At 37.7% G+C, this 19,878-nt stretch overlaps 1 protein-coding gene across 1 annotated transcript; it reads left to right on the top strand.

Annotated features, from left to right (window-relative positions):
* Positions 1 to 1,527: 1,527 nt before the first annotated feature.
* On the top strand, positions 1,528 to 18,781 carry vkorc1l1 (vitamin K epoxide reductase complex, subunit 1-like 1). Its single transcript, XM_028467350.1, has 3 exons — positions 1,528 to 1,764; positions 7,560 to 7,669; positions 15,581 to 18,781. Exons 1-3 carry the CDS (start codon positions 1,574 to 1,576, stop codon positions 15,805 to 15,807), a joined length of 528 nt encoding a protein of 175 aa, XP_028323151.1. The 5' UTR covers positions 1,528 to 1,573; the 3' UTR covers positions 15,808 to 18,781.
* The last annotated feature ends 1,097 nt before the right edge of the window (positions 18,782 to 19,878 follow it).

Raw genomic sequence — 19,878 nt, forward strand, 5'->3', positions numbered from 1 at the left:
TTTTATTGGCATATTTTACTCTCAAAACATTGGCTTTAACATGCCATGTGTCAAAAATGTAAAATAAAAAAATAACATACAATGTAAAATAAAAAAATAACATACAATCTGCCTGTGGCTTTTAAACCAACTTTGACTTTAGTGCAACTTGACTGAGGTATATGCCTAGAACAACAAATAAATGCAGAAAGTTAGTACTTTCTTTTTAGATTTTATTGAAAAAACACAAGCTGGTCAACATGCCCAGGTTTCAGCTCACTTCTTTGTGCAGTTACAATGTCTCCTGCAGTGGAAAAGACTTTCCTAGTTAAATAAAGATGAAAAAAAAAATAATAATAAAATAAAATAAAGAAATAAAAAATAATAATAAAGAACAAAAAAAAAAAAAAATGATAAGGATGCATTTTGAATCAATTAAAGAATCGCGCAACGTAATATCGAGATGTATTTTGCCGAATCAATTTTTTCCAGCACCCCTACTTTTCATGATCTTCTAACATTCTTTATTTATTTAGGAAATTTAGAAAACATAGTTTGGTTATTATAAATCTACTAGTGGTGGGAAGATACACTGAGTTCACAATATGATATCTGAAAAATGGGCTCGCAATAATGATATGATACACAATTTTTTGAAAGGAAAAAAGACAAAACAAAACAAATGTAAAATCTTACATATAACTTTGGGTATGGTCTTTTCAACTTAATACAAATAAGAAATTAAACAATGTGGTGTGTAACAGACTATGTACATTAAAAAAAAAAAAAACTCCCATCCCCTCGCCGTGTTTACGCCATGACGCTCACTGGTTTCTCCACTATCGATCCGCCCATCGTATGTATGCGTGGCTGCGTCCAAATAGTCCCTCCCATAGACATATCTCCTTTCCTATCCACTTTTTCATAACCCCGTGTATGACGTCACGGGGTTAAGGAAAGGTGTTAGGGGAGGAGTAGGAAAGGTTTTTTTTTCTTTACAGTTAAAACACACATCACAGCACAAACACACATATATACATACATTTTACAAAAGGAAAACATCATTCCAAAGTTGGAATTCAAAAGGTTATGTTTAGTTCTTTAATAACAAAAACAGAAAGAATCCTTGCAGCTTTCTTTGTGTTGATGTATTTTATAGTGTCCAGGTAACAGTGCAGTTAAATGTAATGGTTTTACTACGGTCACTAACATAAAAGAACGTCTTTAGCATTTAATAATAAGTTAACTAATTTTCATTGAGATAAATTCTTGAATGTCCTTCCAAAAAGCTTCAGAAAATGAGCAATGAAACGTCAGGTGAGTAATTGATTCTATTTCATGATCATACAATTGAGCTCTTCTTCGATGCCAGACATTTGGAGCGTTTTTTTGTAGGGTAAATATTATGGATTTTTTTTATAATAGGAGTAGGAATAGGTGATTCGTGTCTCCTTTCCTCAGCTTAAAGAAAATTCAAACGCTCTTCTATCATGGCCACCACTTAAACACTTCCGGGGTTGAAGAACAGTGACTAGGAAAGGAGATAGGAGGGACTATTCGGACGCAGCCCGTGTCTCCGGTTAGCCAGAGAGTGATGGCGGCGCCCGTCCTGAGAGTGTCCACCCCTCGGTGGGAGAGAATAGCCCGGCTGCTGGTGTGCCTTCTGGGCATCATGCTCTCTCTCTACGCCTTTCACGTGGAGCGGGAAAAGGCCAGGGACCCGAGTTACACGGCCATGTGCGACGTCAGCAGCTCGGTCAGCTGCTCCAGAGTGTTCAGCTCCAGGTAATTTAAATTGGACTGTGGCGCTCAATGAAACCGCTGCTATTGTGAGTGTGCACGCCGCCTCCGCTTTAGGGCGCGGCGGGCTGTGAGCCGCAGACTACCTGCATGGGGCATGTAGCCCATCAGTAGGTCCGAAATCAAGCCAGCATTAGGTGTTTTAACCGTGCTAACCCTTAGCTAACACAGTGTTACACTACAGCTAGCTGGTTAGCATACTTGCTATCAGCTATAGTTACCAGTATTGACAAACTAAAGAGCAATGATCTGCTGTGATCCTTTATCTATCAGCAGCTTGTTCTGTTCTCACTGTTCTCACTGCAGCTGCTGATGACTAACAACTGTGTGGATCTACTCTTCTAAACAAAGGTTCTGTTGTTTCTCTGGGATCTATGGCCTTTATCCTGTCCAGATGTCAAACTCTAACCCATCGTTAGCTGTCATTAGCCCTGGTGCTAATGCCCCCAGCTAGCAGTCAGTGTGACTCTGAGAGGTTAAACCTCACAGTGAGTGTCCCAGTTGTTCCAGAGGTCATGTATGAATGGACAGCCACGCTATTGAAGTATCCCAAACACAGATGTACGCCAAACTTTATTCCTAATAGTCATTGTAAATGTGGGCTCCCTTAACAATAAAGAAGTCTCACCAGCTTTAGTGAGCCACACATTCTGGAATGAGTCTCACCTGACCCCGCCCACTGAACCAGAGGCGTGTCATACCTGAACAAATAGAGCATTGCTGGAATGTTACTTGGTTATAATATACACTTGTTTTATAATGCATGTAGGACCTGCTCACGTGTTCATGTTCAAACATGATACACATGAGTAACATAGAATATGCCAGGTGTATTACTTTGTTGAACCAGTTGATAAAATTTGTGTTTAACATTGTAACTTATTTTTATAATATTAATTGATGTGATTTACAGTCCTCTGGTTTTAGTCTGTTCCCTTTGTGCAGTCTGCGTGTTCTCCCTGAGCTCTCAAAGGTTGCACTTTATACAGGGTTCTCGCTAGCGTGGGCCAGGGTGGGGGCCCCAATGTTGTAATTTTGCTCCCCTATGGAGTCATGTTGTGCACCCTAGTATGCTCTGTTTTCAGCAACATAGGGGAAATTTTCTGTTGACTTTTTTTTCTTCTTTTAGTCAGTACCGTTATAATAATTAGAGGTATCCCAATCCGATATTGATATCGAATATCTGTCCAATATCAGCCAGAAAACGAATATCGGATTCTATCAGACTGCATCTAAAATCACCAAATAAGCGCTGCTATAAAATGTTCTGCTACAGCACTTCCATCTATAGGTGACTGTGGTTCACACTCCAACAAAGTAACCTCCTGTTGCTGACTATTGTTTTCTGTTTGAGTAACATCACTTGATCAAGTCTTTTCTAACATTACACACTACAAAATAAGTAATACAAGTATGTATGGTTTGTGCTGATATCGTATTGTATCAATATTGGTATCGACCAATACTCAAGGCTGATATTGATTCGTATGATTCGTGCTGAAAAAAGTATGTATGATTCGTGCTGATATTGTATCGGATCAATATTGGTATCGGCCGATACGCAAGGCTGCAATATCGGTATCATATCGGAAGTGAAACAGTTGTATCGGGACATCGCTGGTAATAATTGTTGGACACTAGGACACAAAACGGACTTCCAGGCATGCACGGGTTGTTTTAACTCTCTTCTTAATCTGCATAACCCAGAAACACATACATCAGCCTCACCATCTATTTAATATAGGCGATTTGCTCGGATGCTCCCTTCTTTACCTGAGGACCCCTGCAGCCCTTTAGCTGCCCCCGATGCTGCCTGTTGTGCATCCTCTGCTTATGTAACCGTAACCACGTGTCCATAACAGTCCCAATATTACTGCGGGTATAAAATATATATTTATATAAATTCAAAAGTCATACTTCCTGCTGTGAAACTGCCTTTGTAATCTATTTTTTATAATAACATTTTTTATATATTTATTATATATTTCTTGTTTATACAGTGTTTGTAAGTAGGGAACTCCCGATACAACTTTTTAATTATCGATTTGACACCGATATTGCAGCCTTGCGTATTGACCGATGCCGATATTGAGCCGATATCAGCATTAATCATACATACTTTTTTTTCATTAATAAAAAAAAAAAAATACTTATTATGTAGTGTGGAATGTTAGAAAAGGCTTGATCAAGTGATGTTACGCAAACAGAGAACAATAGTCAGCAACAGTGAAAGAGTGATTTCAAACAGGAACGACACAGTATAGGGATGTAACGATTCATCGTAAGGCAGTTAAAAATTGATTCATTGGTATCACGGTTCATATCGATACTCTGAAAATTGAATCGCAGTACGTTTTTTAAAACGCATAGCATCTCTTCTTCACTGCTAGAATATCTGCATGCCAACTGACCACTGGGTTACCAGCGCCCTCAGCTGGTCTAAACAAATATCTGATGTAAATATAGTACAATGACTGTTTGTTAAGGCACAAAATACATTTTCAGTTGCACTTTTAAAAAGAAAAGGAACTATTATGTAGTTTTGCATTGTTTACTGTAGAGCCATAATTTAAATTAATAGGCTTCTTCTTCATTTGTACTATTTTTTTATTAATTTCATTCAGGATTTATTTTTAGTTGAATTGCATTGTTTTGAATAGTTTATCAAGGGATTCTTTTGACAAGAAAAATAAAAGGTAAATAGTACAGTATTTTCTAGTTTTTTCCCAAAAAAAATAAAGGAATATTTTTCAGTCCTTTGTCTACAGTCTCATTTTGTAAAATAAATCATGAGAGAATTGTATCATGAACCCAGTATCGTGAATCGAATCATATTGGGAGTTGAGTGAATTGTTACTTCCCAACAACAGTAGTGTATTTACCACAATGAAAATAATAATAATGGTAATAGTAATTAAAAATTAAACCCAAAACAAAGCAAAGTGAGAATAAATGGTTACAAGATCCTGCATGTGAAGCCTGAACATGTTCGAAAAGGAGTAGGAAAAAGTATAAACTTATATGATCCTACCCCTTGTAATAACAAATAACTTTTGGCTTTAAATTAAGGCAGTAACAAAGACAAAAAAAAACAACTGTAGCTTTATTCATTAAATTTGGTCCTCAAAGGATCATACATTTCAAAGATTTCCGCACCTCCTGCGCGATCCCCCTATGCTGTGAAAATCCTGCTTTATACTTTCAAAATTTTCTATACGAATTCATGAATTTGAGTTTGGGCTGGGCGATATATCGAGATTGAAGATATCGAGTTTTCTATTTAGAGGATATGAAAAAAATTGACTATCACCTATATCAATTAATTTTTTTAATATTTAGCTTATTTTGTTTTAAAATACTTGTTTTAGGAGTCACTGCTTTCGTTACCTCCCAGAACAGCATGAAAAGCAGTTTGATGGATAACTGAGTGCGTCCTAACCCAGACCATCACCTAAAAAAGCCACACTATAGAACTCACTCACACATGCTGTCCCTTAGAGGAGAAAATGCCTGATACAACTTTTTCAGCTTCTGATACAATATTGATATGCAGCCTTGGTTATTGGCAAATACTGATATTGATCCAATATCGACACAGATTATGCTTTACATGAGTTTTAAAAATATGATTACAGATCATATGAGAAGGGATGGGTACCAATTTTGTAACTTTTTTTACTACCTGGTACCAATTTATGTACAATCAGACAGTTAGGGGTGTCTCGATCCGATATTGATATCGGATATCAGTCCGATATCAGCAAGAAAAGGAATATCGGATTTTATCGTACTACATCTAAAATCTCCGACATAAGCGCTCCGATACGTTTTTGTTGTTTTTGTTCCCACCCTCAGTTGTTCCCACCATATACTGACAGTAAAAAATAACTGTGAACTTGAATTGCTTGATCAAGCCTTTTCTAACATTCCACACTGCAAAATAAGTAATACAAGTATGTATGATTCGTGCTGATATCGTGTTGTATCAATATTGGTATCGACCAATACTCAAGGCTGATATCGTATCGGAAGTGAAAAAGTTGTATTGGGACAGCCCTAGTTTTGGTACCTATAGTGTCTATTGTTGATGGCAAAGCTGTTCCTAGAGGTAATGCTAACTCATAGCAGCAGGGCTCGAGACTGCACCAAATTGGTCGCATATGCGACTACTTTTTCAGTGTGTGCGAGTGGAAATTTAACCTGGTCGCATCTGTGTGAGTGAAAATCCAAAAGGAGGGGGTAGAGCGCGCTGAGCTCACCGGGCATATTGTGACGGAGTGCATGTGGGGCAGAGAGCGTACACGCGCAGTGCACACACGATTCCACATCAGAGAGGAGGACCTCATCAGAATCAGCATGGAGGGACCAGAACTGATGGACTATGATGCCAGGCCTCATGTGGCTCTTTGACTCTTTTGCAATGGCTCCCTATAGCTTTAAAAAAAACTATTGAAATAAAGTTATTTTTTTACAGAGGCTATTAATGATTAATGACAAATAAAATCAAGACATAACAATTTGTTAACCTCAAATAAATCCCGTTGTGCAATGACTCAGCACCTTCGAACTTCACCTCCTGCAACATCTACAGACCATCAACTTTCCTGCACCTGTGACTAACCTTGAGTTTTAAATTCCTGGTAAGATAATTAAACCAACAAAAACACTATTTTGGAAGAAAATAGAGATTTTAATTGTGTGGGGACAGATTCATTTAACCACCAATGTGCAGGTTAAATATTAATGCTTTATGTGTGGCAAGAAATTAGTAATTAGCATGTGTTGATCACATGATCATGTGTTATTAAATTCAAGTTACTTTTTGTAGCCTTTCAAATACATTAACTAAAAAAATCTTCTTTATAAAACATTGTGTTCATGTAAACTGAGATGTGTAAGAATTTGAAGATGCAAGATACTGTTTTATTTCTTGATGTCATTTTATTTTATTTATTTTAAACTGTTTTTAAGTTTCCATTTACATTATCAATATAAATCAAATTAAATTAAATCTAACATTATTCTATATAATTTTAACTACATAATTTAATACACTGTATTGTCTTTATTGATAAGGTATTTTTTTTGGCTCTAGGAGGACTTTAATCCATGTGAGATGAGGTTAAATGGTTCCTTGTGTTGTAAAGGTTGCAGACCCCTGACCAGGAGAAGAGGGTTAGGAGACCCCACTATAAGAGCTGGACCCCCTGAATTTAATTCCATGGGGTGAAGCAATGCAGATGCTAAGATGGTTATGCTACTGTTAACTTCATTCAAGTACAGCATTTCTGCAAAATAAAAAAAGTATATATAATACATGTATCCTGTTGTTATGCTTAGCTGTTATTCAAAACATTTTTGTTACATCTTTTAAAATGATATAAAAGAAATTACCTGTTATTTCAACCACTGCTTGAAAACTTAATATTGACACTAAAACATTAAAACATTTTGTAAATATATCTCAGGTCACTGTCAATCTTTACTTCAACTACGGTACGCCAGTTAAGTCAACTATACATCAGCATGCATGGCTTGAAATAGTGCGACCAAATTCTGTGCTGGTGCGACCAACTGAGAAAGTTCGTCGCACCAGTGCCACCACTGGAAAAGTTAGTGTAGAGCTCTGAGCTGTGATATTTAATTCTTATCACTGTCAAGGCTTCCTATTTAAACATAAAATAATGTTTACTTGTTTTTTTCATTTTTTAAAAAAATCTATATTCTCAGTTGTTTTAACTTTCTAATATTTAACTAAGTTGAAACTACTTGTGCTTTAGGTGGGGTCGAGGGTTTGGACTTTTGGGCTCAATATTTGGAAGTGACAGCGCACTTAACCAACCCAACAGTGTTTACGGAATCGTCTTCTATGCCTTCCAGCTTCTTCTAGGTGAGACAACACTCTTAAATTCTCTACATTCTATGAACAAATCTCTGTGCACTATCTAGAAGAGCTGACTCAAAATGTTCCTTTTTATGTCACACATGAGTTTGTCTTGTCTTGGTGAACACACATGATGCAGCTTCTGTGTAAACGTACTTATCAGTTACACAGGTAAAAGCATGTCTAGTCAGTAATCAGTGTTTTTTTTCCCAGGCAGCAGAGTTTAAATGATTAGGTCATGCAGAGAGTGCCTTGGTTCTCTTTGATAACGCCTTGTTTGTTGCAACCAGGGTGTGATCATGAGTCTGTCTCTTTATGTGCAACATGTCTTAACTTCAACATTTTCTCATTCCTCCCATTGGTTACATTTAACGCTCATGATCTCCTCCAATCAGTGCTGTCACAGAGCTTCTGACACAGTCATGCTGGTTTAGCATGTATCCCTGCCCAGTGCCGTATAGCCCGTAGGCTCACCCAGCAGCCTAGCACTGCTAAAGCACAACAGCCCATTTCTAGCCATGGTTCCCCCACCACATAGGTGACTAAAGCAGTGCCCCACTTAACTTAAACTAATGTTCATTTCATAAGCCATGGCTGATTAGTTTTGAACTTAATTCACTGTCCAGGTCACAGAAAGGCCAGTATGCAACTGTGGGCACAATTCCAAGTTGTGCATAACTGAGGCTTTAATCTCCACCAATCAATGTCAGCTCACAGCTTGGAACTGCTGTTGCAAAAAACTATTTTACCAAGACATTATGCATAGGCTCCCAAATATGTCCTTCCCCATTCCCAGGCTACTTTTTGTCTCTCCTATACTATGATATTGTGTGATGCACCACCTTTTGATAGACTGCAGTTTCCCCAAACTGAATAAAAGGTCTGTTACATATAAACTTAGATTCATCTATGTTTACATGCTTGTGCTATTACACCCCAAGTGTTTTTCTATTTTAAATTGGAGGAGATGTACTTCCATTTTCAGGGTAATGCCCACTAAAGGTTATAGAAAATAAAGTCAGTAAAACTCAGAGAGTGCAAACATCCGCCAAGCACCAAGTATCCTTTTATCTGGATCAGTGGTCCTAATCATGGGACCATGATCTTCACACTTTAAATGTCTAACACGTGGCTGTGCTGTTGTACGATCAAAACAAAGTTAAATGAAACTTGTGACTATAGTATGTAATGCTCAAAGTCACCAGAAGGAGGTGTTGTAGGAGAAACTCAAAGAACAATTCAAAGAGCCGAACATAGGGATTTCTCCATTTTTCAAACGTATCCAGAATCGAATACGAATCATGATTAAAATCTAATCACTTGTCAAAGTCATCAAAATCTGGCCCTTAGTCTTTGAGTTAAACTGTTTACAGATTAATAAATAAAATAACGTCATCAAAACATAACACAATCATAATAATCGAGACTGCATGTATTCACAGGACTTTGTGCGTTTGAATGCTGGTACCTGATACCATCACGGGATGAGCAGCAACTGTCACATCTATGAAAGTAAAAAATATATATCTTCCCTGCAAAACTGTATTGCAGTCAAAAATGTGTCAGTAAAGTTAAATTAAGCACTTGAAAAAAAACCCAAATAAATAAATGTATGTATATAAAAAATGGATAGTCAATAAGTGAAGTCAGCGTTATCAGTACGCATGCGTGGCACCTGGGTCAATATGTTCCAGGTCAGAGTTCACGACTACCCATGTTGTCAACAAAGCCCGATAAAGTCATACTATCTTTGTGGAACAACCTACTATTAAAGTATTTACATTGCGTAAGGTCGTTTTAAGGTAATATGCCAGGTTCCCATTGTTCAGTGCGTGACTGCCCCAATGGTACTTAATTGGCTTAATAGGTGGATGGAAGAATTTTGCCCTATTCATGAGTGCAATAAAAGAACCTCATGTTGTATATGCGACCCGCCTTACATACTCCTCCCATTTCCTACTGAAATATATGTATACTGTATATTTATATACAGTATATATGTGTGTTTTTATTGTATTATTTTATTAGGCCTAATATATTAGTATATAAGCCCTACATATAAATAAGCCTACAAAATAACAATTATGATAACATACTATTCCGTGTATGTATTTATGTCATAGTTGCATGTAAATAAAATAATGTTAGACCTCGATATGCAGTATATACTCTGTACATGTCATGTTGACAGACAAATTAAGTCACCTTTTTTGTAGTCGTTAGCAAATCTTTTCAGCAAGTTTTGCTTGTCCTTGTGAATCAGATAAGTGTTTATATCTATGTATATAGGGGGCCATTTATTTGCTGCTGTCGACTCATTCTTCAAACCTTCTCTCAGCTCTAAGGGATCTGGAATTGTCATCTGACAACTGTCAACATCGATCTCAAGCAGAGATTTGTAATCAAGGTTGACAGCCTCCTGTTCCTGCTGTTTTGTTAAAACTATCAGGGCTTTTTGCAATGACAATGCCCAAGCAAGGGCCACGAATTCTTTCTTTTTCTTCCCGGTAACACTGTATCCCCGTTTCTTACAGAATTATTTTAAAACATTGATTTTATAATGCTCAAAGTATTCAACGTCTGTATCGCACTCCATCATGTTTACGTGTCTGGGTAGTCCTGACCCTTGACCCGGAACAACGTACCTTGCGCGTGGTGAGATGCCGAATCCGCTTATTAATCACAATGTTATTACTGACAATTTATGAATCAATTCTTAAATTTCTGAAGATTGATTATTTATATTTTGCAAATTGTAATACAGACTAAATGAGTCCTCCTAATTTCAAAAAGTCATATAATTCAGAAGCTGACTGATGTTACATGAAAGATGAATTATCATCGAATTGATAATAGTTCCTGATTGAAAATCTGTTTGTGATCAAATCAAGTCTTCAATTATCAAATCAAATTTTGAAATTGGCCTGAATAACCAACCCCTAGTGATGGAAGTTTAGTAGAATAACTTTCTTTAGGTAATCCTCAGACAAGGTTGCTGCCATTTTGGTTAGAACGTCCAGTTTTACTTCAACACACATCCTTATGTTGTCCATACTAATAGATAAAACAAAATTGGAAAAATGTAGAGAAAAGCTCTGTAAATAAAAAAGAAAATCAGAGAAATCAGGTTGGATCTATTGAAAACACTACACCTGAATCAATGACTTCATGTCACACCTGGCTGAACATGGCTGCCTCCAATGGTATGAAATTGTGCAAAAAAAGTACTTAAAATGTAATTTAATAAATAAGTGAAATAAAGTAAAAATAAATGTTGACATATTGTTTTCTTATTGGTAATACATTAAACACATTTTATATATATGACTAGTACAGGTACCCTTTAATGCACACTTTGAGTTGGTCTATCTGGTTTGGTCTCCAAGATTTAGATTACAATACAGGTATCGGCTTAATTTCTTCAAAAATCATTGTTTAAACTTTACTTTAGTGCCCAATACTTGAATCAATAAAAACAAGGTCAAAGGGAGTTTCAGTGCTCAGATCGTCACTAAGAGCAGCATCTTACAGTACCATATATGCAGATTAAACATGCTAGGTTTTACGTGACATACAGTTGAAACCAGAAGTTTACATACACTGTGCAAAACGACACTCAACTCTTTTTTTTCTCACTGTCTGAAGTTAAATCAGACTAAACCGCTCCTGTTTCATGTCCGTTAGTTTTACCAAAGTAATTTCATTTTGCTAAATGCCACAATAATGAGACAATTTCTCATTACTTTCTTCAAGGTCAAAAGTTTACATACACAAAAAGTACTATGTCTTTAAACAACGTAAGGAAGCCCAGATGATGATGACATGGCTTTGGAAGCTTCTGATAGGTTAACTGGCAACATGTGAGTTAATTAAAGGCACATCTGGGGATGTATTTTAAGGCCACACCTCAAACACTCTGCTTCCTTGTTTTAAATCATGGGAAAATCAAAAGAAATCAGCCAGTTAATCAGGGAGAGAATCTTTGAGCTACACAAGTCTGGTTCATCCTTGGGTGCAATTTCCAGACGCTTGAAGGTGCCACGTTCATCTGTTCAAACAATTATAGGCTAGTATAAACATCATGGGAATGTCCAGCCATCACACCGCTCAGGATTAGACGGGCTCTGTGTCCCCTTTTTGGTCCGAAATGTGCAAATCAACCCCAGAACAAAAGCTAAAGACCTTGTGAAGATGCTGGCTGAAGCTGGTAAGAAAGTGTCATTATCCACAGTGAAACGACTCAGCGAGAAAGAAGCCATTACTCCTAAAATTACTCCAAAAATCCAGATTACAGTTTGCAAAAAGACATCAAGACAAAGACCTTAACTTCTGGAGAATATGCCCTGTGGTCTGATGAAACTAAAGTGAAAAATAATCTAAAAGAAAAATGCATTGCGCTTCCCACACACACACACACACACACACACACACACACACACACACACACACACACACACACACACACACACACACACACACACACACACACACACACACACACACACACACACACACACACACACACACACACACACAGGTGTCAGAGATTCTATAGTCTGGAAGCGGAGTGATGGTTCGCTCAGAGCGGTTTGAAGCCTAGCTCACGGCCCCATCTGTGTGTGCTTATGGTGTAGAGGAGCTGACGGTAGCAGCAGCTGTTCAGGACACTATAACGGAGTGATACGTACAGAGTCTCTAAAACACCAGAAAAATCTCCAATAACACAAGATAAAGTCCATACATTTGTCACTAGTTTGTCACTTTTAGAAATAAGTCGCTAAGAGTGTTCAGAGAAGTTACCGGTAAGGGTGGTTCAGTTTTGGTTTAAAAACGGAGCGGAGAGAGGATTCTACGAATTGCAGCTTTAACTCCTTGAATAAGCCTACATTCTTTTTTTTTTTTTTTTTTGGGCCCTAGTGGCCTTTATATGACAGTTGTTTGACAGGAAATGACACGCAGCAAAGGGTCCCAGGCCGGGAATCGAACCTGGACCGGCTGCAGGTGAGGAACTACAGCCTCCGTACATGGGGCGGGCGCTCAACCCACTGAGTTACACACCACCCCAAATAAGCCTACATTCTGAGTGAACACATCCTTTAGTAACTCCGTAAGTTGATCATTTAAACCATAAAAGCGGCACTGTTCATGATAAGTTCTGTAAACATATGGCCGGAGTGAGAAGGAAAATAAGCGATCAGTCCAAGCCTACCTGATGACCTCCACTACATTTGGAGGAAAAAGAGGGGAGCTTGTAAAGATAAAAACACCTTACCAACTGTGAAGCACAGAAGTGGCAGTATCATGTTGTTGGGCTGTTTTGCTGCTTTACTGGAGCTCTTCATAATATAGACGGCATCATGAAGAAAGAACATTACATGGAAATATTAAGGCAACATCTCAAGACATCTGCCAGGAAGCTAAAACTTGGGCGCAAATGGGTCTTCCAAATGGACAATGACCCTAAGCATACTGCCAAAATAGTTAAAAAGTGACTTGGGGACAACAAAGTCAATGTTTTTGAGTGGCCATCACAAAGCTCTGATCTGAATCCCATTGACAAACCTGACTCAGTTACACCAGTTTTGTCAGGAGGAATGTGCCAGAATTCCAGCAGAGTACTGTGAGAAGCTTGTGGAAGGATACCCAAAACGTTTGACACAAGTCATGCAGTTCAAAGACAATGCTACTAAATACTAAGGAAATATATGTAAACTTTTGACCTTGAAGAAAGTACTAAAACATTATCTATGAAATGATCTGTCTCAATATTGTGGCATTTAGCAAAATGAAATAATGTTGGTCATCCTAATTGACCTGAAACAGGAGAGGTTTTGTCTGATTTAACTTCAAACAGTTAGAAAAAAATGTGTCGAGGTTCATTTTGCACAGTGTATGTAAACTTCTGGTTTCAACTGTGAGTCAACCAGTTTGTGTCAAGTAGCTCCAGGTATCAAAGGAAAATAAATCAATATAATCTTCTTGAGAGACAAGTTTCTCCTGTAAGGTTTAGATAAATACCACAGATATGGCAGAGCTTCCAAAGATTAGCTTTTTTAAACATTGGTGTGTCACAGGGAATTTTTATGTCACAAAAGGCCAGAGCAGGTTTCTTGGTAAACAGATAAAACACATTTGAATTGTTTGAGTTGACATTTAGTTTCCTCCTCTTTGCCTAAACTTTGATGAAGAGTTGTCTGATGTTTGCAACCAAACTTGTACAAAGATAAAAAAAAAAAAAAAAAATGCTTCAGTTTGTTCACACAAATAATAACTAGAATATTTGCATTTCCTGGAGAAAATGCAAGTGAGGATGCCGGTGCTGGCTGCGTCACGCTATATTAGCTTAGCATTAGCTGGATTTAGGATACATTTGTATTAGCATTATTATTAGCATTAGCTATTGTCAGTGCCCAATATTTTCACCGGCCGTATCCTTTCTGATCCTTTCAACGCATTGCTGTACACGACGTCACTTCCTTCACTCGCAATCCTTACGACAGAGCTGCTGGAACATGATATTTGAATGTAAATAAGACGTTTGTTAAATGTTTTAATAGTAAACATTTAAATATGTACCCGTTTTGTGGTGTTTTTAATTAATTTAAAAAACTAAAAAAACCAAAATGGATTAAAACACAATACACATTATTGACAATCAAAAAGCAGGCAGAAAATAAGATAAAAACCAAAATAAATCGGAATTCACTCAAAACATAAATTTCTAATTCTTTTTAAATAGCAAGGTTTCAACCTTTTAAATAGTACACAAACTGCCGTAAAATAGGGTGACCGGATGGAGAAGCATTTTGCGCATGCGTTGAAAGGGTCCGAAATGATCAGGCCTGGGTGTAGACGCGTTGCACGCATGCGTCAATTGAAAGGATCTGGCTCGTGAAAGGATTGGGCACTGACAGCTATCTTTAGTATTAGCATAGCATTAGCATAGCAAAGAATTAGCCTAGTGTTAGCACTAACCTAGCAAAAACTGAACATTAGCAATAAGGTTGAAATAATTGTATAAAGTTACAGTGGGTTTAAATGGGTTTAAATGGGTTGAATGGGTTGAATGGTTTGAAGAATGGATGGTGATGACAGGCTTGAAAGTTGAAAAAGATGAAATTTTCAATAGAAATGAATGGGAAAGAAAAAAGCCATAAAGTTTAAAAGTTACAAATTATAAAAGTACAAGCATAAATCTCAGGAACAATTTTTTTGATAGCTTATTTGTCAAAAACGGACAAACTGTGTAGGAGGAGTTGACAACGATGGAAGAAAAAATGGCTAACAATAGTGAAGCTGCCTCCTGCATTCTCACAAATAATAAAAAAAAAGAGATGGAAATTGTAAATCTCAAACTTAAACCCTTCTACTTCCTACTATTATATGTTTACAACAACTGTGCAACAGGTGAGACTTTAAATTTTTTTTTACTTTGTTTGATAAAATTCTAGGTTTTTTGACAGTATTGCCATCGTTTGAGTACGTTTGTTTGGTCAGAATGTTTGCAGATAACAATGGATGTTCTTTTGGAAATGGATAAGAATCGTGTTGCATTAGAATCTACACAAACGTGGTGAGGATGCAGCAGAGCAGACATAGAATGTAGTGTGAATATGGATTTACTGCAGAAAACTGCAACACAACTGTGATGACAGTTGATCTGATGAAATGGAATATTGTAGATGTGGCTACAGATTTGTCGTCTGTTTCATGTGACAACAGAATAATACAAACTGAAGGTCATCATGAGCAGGGCCACCATATAAATAGAAGCACATGTCAGACAAAACCAGCTGGCTCATCAGGTTACTGGTGTTTTGGAAGCATGTGTGTGTGTGTGTGTGTGTGTGTGTGTGTGTGTGTGTGTGTATTAAACAGTGACTTCTCTAAGCATCAGTTTGTATTCTCTCCTTGTAGGAATGACTGTCAGTGCGATGGCGGCCCTCATTCTAATGACGACGTCCATCCTTTCAGTGATGGGCTCCCTCTACCTGGGTTACATCCTCTACTTTGTCCTAAAGGACTTCTGCGTCATCTGCATCACCACATACGCACTGAACTTCATTCTCTTTATCCTCAACTACAAGCGACTAGTTTACTTAAACGAGGCGTGGAAGCAGCAGCTTCAGGTCAAACAGGACTGAGCTGCCCAGAACAGCCAGAAAGTGACAAGAAACAAACTAAAGAGAAATGTGACTTCTGAACATTTGACTTGCCACCAGGAGACCTTGCTTCCAAAAAAATGTTTGATCTGCTGTGTTTAAAAAAAAAAAAAAATAATGAAGAAATGTAACTTAATGTTGGGCCTGGCATCTCATTGTTGATTGCAAACGTGGAAGGATTTATAAGTGAAAGCTAATTTTTTTTTTCTTTTAAATTTTTCTTGTTCGACATTGTATTGGCAGAAAGTGGGCGGGCTTGTTGTCTCTGTCTGTGTGGAAGTCTGTGAGTTTGTGGGTTCAGGCAGGACTCTGCAGAACACGGCGATGGAGTAAGGCTCACGTTAGGAAAGACGCATCAGGCCGATGTTTACTTGAAATGACCAGAAAGCTCCTTTAACTGCACAGCGCATCTGCACTTAACACCTGGAGCTCGGACATTGTTCCCTAAATCTTGGGAGGAAAAAAAAAACACTCTAGCTTATCTGAATAAGTATGGCAAATCAACTACTACCATTTTTCAGCAAAGTTTTTTCCCCTCATGTTTACACTTTAAGTTACTCTTTTTTTTTTCTTTCAAAGACAACCGCTGATAGATCTCAAAACAGGACGGTGTGATGTTTTTCAGCAAAGGTTGTAAAAATGTGCTGAGCAGCATCAAAGGTCAGATAGTTAAGTCGACACAAACCCATGAAGAATAAGTAGAATCTGTAACAAGTGATGGAGGTGAGACTGGTGATCAGGCAGGGGTTCAACTGTGTCACAGAAACGGAAATGCAGGCTCCTTTCACAAAGGCACCGTCACACTTGGAGATTTTCCGCGGTGTGAAAAGCATTCCTGACCCCCACATGAGTGGGATTTATTGACATATGTGCCTAAAGGAGTGTTAGGGGAATTACTTTTCTATTATATCCTTTTTTTTTTTTTTAAAAAAAAGAAAAAATGTTTTTGGGTGTGGGGGTTTATCGTCACGTCAGCAGGAGTTTCCTTCTTTCTTGTTGCAGGTCAAAGACTATTTGTAATGGGGTTTTTTTTCTTGTAAATTTCCAGTCATGTGTTTGTCCTTCCTCTAATAGTGTGTTGAGGTAGCAAAAGGCTGCAACGCTGTGATCGTCTGCGTGAGAAAGCGTCTTCTCGTGCTCACTTCCACCTGGCTTTGGCCGATCCAGGTCAGCTGAACGCTGACGCCTGTTTACAGTTTATGTTGCAAGATGTGAATGCAACACAGAAAATGTGACACTAACGAAGTGTAAGAGTGTGCAGAAATGAAACTGTCAAGCCATATGTAGAGTCTGGAGGGTCGGGATTTCCTGTTTGTGCTCCAGGGCAAAGCCACAATTGGTTTTCTGTCATGTTGGACAGTGAAATGAACAGCGCAAAGCCACAGCTGGACTATTGTCCATCCAAGAACACACGATCAATATATCCAACAGGCACATGGCTGACCATCAGGCAATCTTACACACTGTCAAAAGCTCTGTATCAGTCCTAGTATTATATGTAACCAATCCGATGGCGGCCATCTGTGGTAACAAACCAGCTCGTTAGTCGTTCTTTCCATTGCTAGTCTTCATGTTTCAGTAGATTTGAGGCGCTTCTGAGTGCACGTAGAGGGCTGTAAATGCTTTGATAGTATGGAATGTTATTTCAGTACTGCGCTCAGTGAATAGAAGGTGAAATTCAGGGGATTCTCTTTGTAAGGTTTCTGTTATTGCACAGTGTCCATTTACTGTTGACCAGAGGTACTTTGTGCTGCTTTTTACCAATTCCTGTCAGTGATGCAAGCAAACATTCTTCTCTCTATGAGATGATCACTTAATTCCATGCTGCGCTGTAAAATCGAATATAGCTTTCATCGCTCAATGTTTGCTCACTGAATTAGATTTGATTAAATCATGTGAACCTTATAGCTGGAGACGGAATCCAGTTAAACATCCTGCTGATTTCACCGTATTGCAGATTTTGGAAAAGTTTCGGACGACATTGTTACAATTTTAAAATTTTGGCAACTTCAGTTTTGTGAGTAAGAATGATGACCAATGAGTTGGTGGCAGCAAGGACGAGAAGAGCATCTCATCTAATAAAATAAATCCTATTGCATTAAATGTGTTTCTTATTGTTTGTTGACAGACCATTTGTATCCATCATATCTGATTGTCCACATGTGTGATTGTTATCCACCCTAACCCAGAACAAGAGTACTAACCACTGTATCGACCAAGCCTAATATCTCTCAGAAACTGTGCACTCTCCTAAGAATGACAAGTCTGTAATAGATTCACTGGCTACCTGTTTGTTTTCTTTCCTTTTCCTCTGAGTTTTTTTTTTTTTTTTTCAGGTGGGGGCTTTGGCAGCCAGCATGGGGTCTGAGTGTATGTAGAACCTAAAAGCAAAGCTTATCACCACTCTTATTTTCAAGCCTGTTGCATTAGTGCTGCGAACTATTCCTTCAGGCCCTGAGGTATAACTGCCATGTTAGTTGGATTACTAATGCCAACTAAAGTGCCTTCTGTTTGATCACTAGGCCTTGAGCCAAAGACGAGGAACAGTAATCGCCTTGTAAAGTGAAGAATGGTAGCTTCATCAAGCATTTCTGCTTGCCTTCTTTAAGATGTGTCCTATCTAATTGGTGATTCCCAAAGACTTAATGACATAAATAAATTCATGTTGAAGTTTCAGACGCGATGCCCTGTCGGAACAATGATCGTTCCTTTCATTTCTCCTGAACTCCACTGAGTTTCACCTTTATTTTGTCTCACTAGACTGTGTTTGTTAGTTCAGAATACACTCGGATCAAATAAGATTGTAATGTCCTGTTCAGCAGTAAAGATACTCTTTAGCTGTATAGACTGTTAACACTTTGGTTTACTTTAGAAATGAACATACAGGTTGGGGGTGGGCGGGGCTAGGAATTCATCTGTCACCATTAAACTGTCTATTAAATTTCTTTGTGGAGAATAAAACTTCCTGGGTTTGCTTCTGTGTTGCCAAATATGTTTTAAAATGCTGTATTTTCTTACATGGAAAAGTGTTACATGAATGATAAGTTGTGTGAAAAATCTGTTTTCTCCAGGTTACTTTAAGGAAATACTGTGGATAGGGTTGACATGAGAACATATTGTCATTGTCATGTGGAAAAGATCTACCATTAAAACATTCCCTCTGAAACCACCTGTCACTTTATGTCATTTTAATAATACATAAAGGGTTGCCACTCACACTTGGTAGATTCCTTTGCATAAAAAAAGCTTTTAAATTGTGTGTTGGAGACATGGCAAACTGGCTTCTGTCTCAGGTGGATAATTTAAATGGAAAATAGGTTATACATGTTTGGTTTCTAGTGAAATGTGTGCAATTTGTCACTAAATGATGACATTAGTTTTGCAAACAATTGATAGGGAATTTGTTTTAAAGTCCAATTGTTAAGGCACAAAATACATTTTCAGTTGCACTTTAAAAAAAAAAGGAACTATTATGCAGTTTTGCATTGTTTACTGTAGAGCCAGAATAGAAATGAATAGGCTTCTTCTTCTTTTGTACTATTTATTTATTTCATTCAGGATTTATTTTTAATTAATAGTTTATCAAGGGATTCTTTTGACAATGAAAGATAAAAGAAAATAGTACAGTCATAATTTGTCTACAGTCTCATTTTGTAAAATAAATTGTGAGAGAATTGTACCATGAATCAAATGGTATTGGATGTTGAGTGAAACGTTACATGCCTACTCGTAGTACCAGTAAAGCTTTGAGTTTTTACTAGTAACTTATTTTGACGACTAGTAGTAATAGTAACACACAATTGGATACTAGAGCTCAAGTACTATGGTCAATATCCCTGATATCAAATTAATACTTAATGTATTTCCATTAGAGGCTGCATCTACAAATAACATTTATTGTAGCTAAAGTTTGAGGAGGATTTGGTTGGTCAAACCAGTCATTGGTGGCAGTACAGATGCAGTGTTGTGTAATTTCCCCTGTCACCCTGCCAGCTGGAACAAAAGCAGGTGATCCTGGTGCTGCAATTCTGCAAGTATAAATTAATTTCTGCC

Source organism: Gouania willdenowi, chromosome 14 (genome assembly GCF_900634775.1).
Source record: "Gouania willdenowi chromosome 14, fGouWil2.1, whole genome shotgun sequence".
NCBI lineage: Eukaryota > Metazoa > Chordata > Actinopteri > Blenniiformes > Gobiesocidae > Gouania > Gouania willdenowi.

Bases quoted from the DNA above. Each gene is read 5' to 3' on its own strand.
- vkorc1l1 (XM_028467350.1), top strand. From the start codon at position 1,574: ATGGCGGCGCCCGTCCTGAGAGTGTCCACCCCTCGGTGGGAGAGAATA. The intron at 1,765-7,559 runs GTAATTTAAATT...CTTGTGCTTTAG, and splicing joins TCCAGAGTGTTCAGCTCCAG to GTGGGGTCGAGGGTTTGGAC. The intron at 7,670-15,580 runs GTGAGACAACAC...CTCTCCTTGTAG, and splicing joins TGCCTTCCAGCTTCTTCTAG to GAATGACTGTCAGTGCGATG.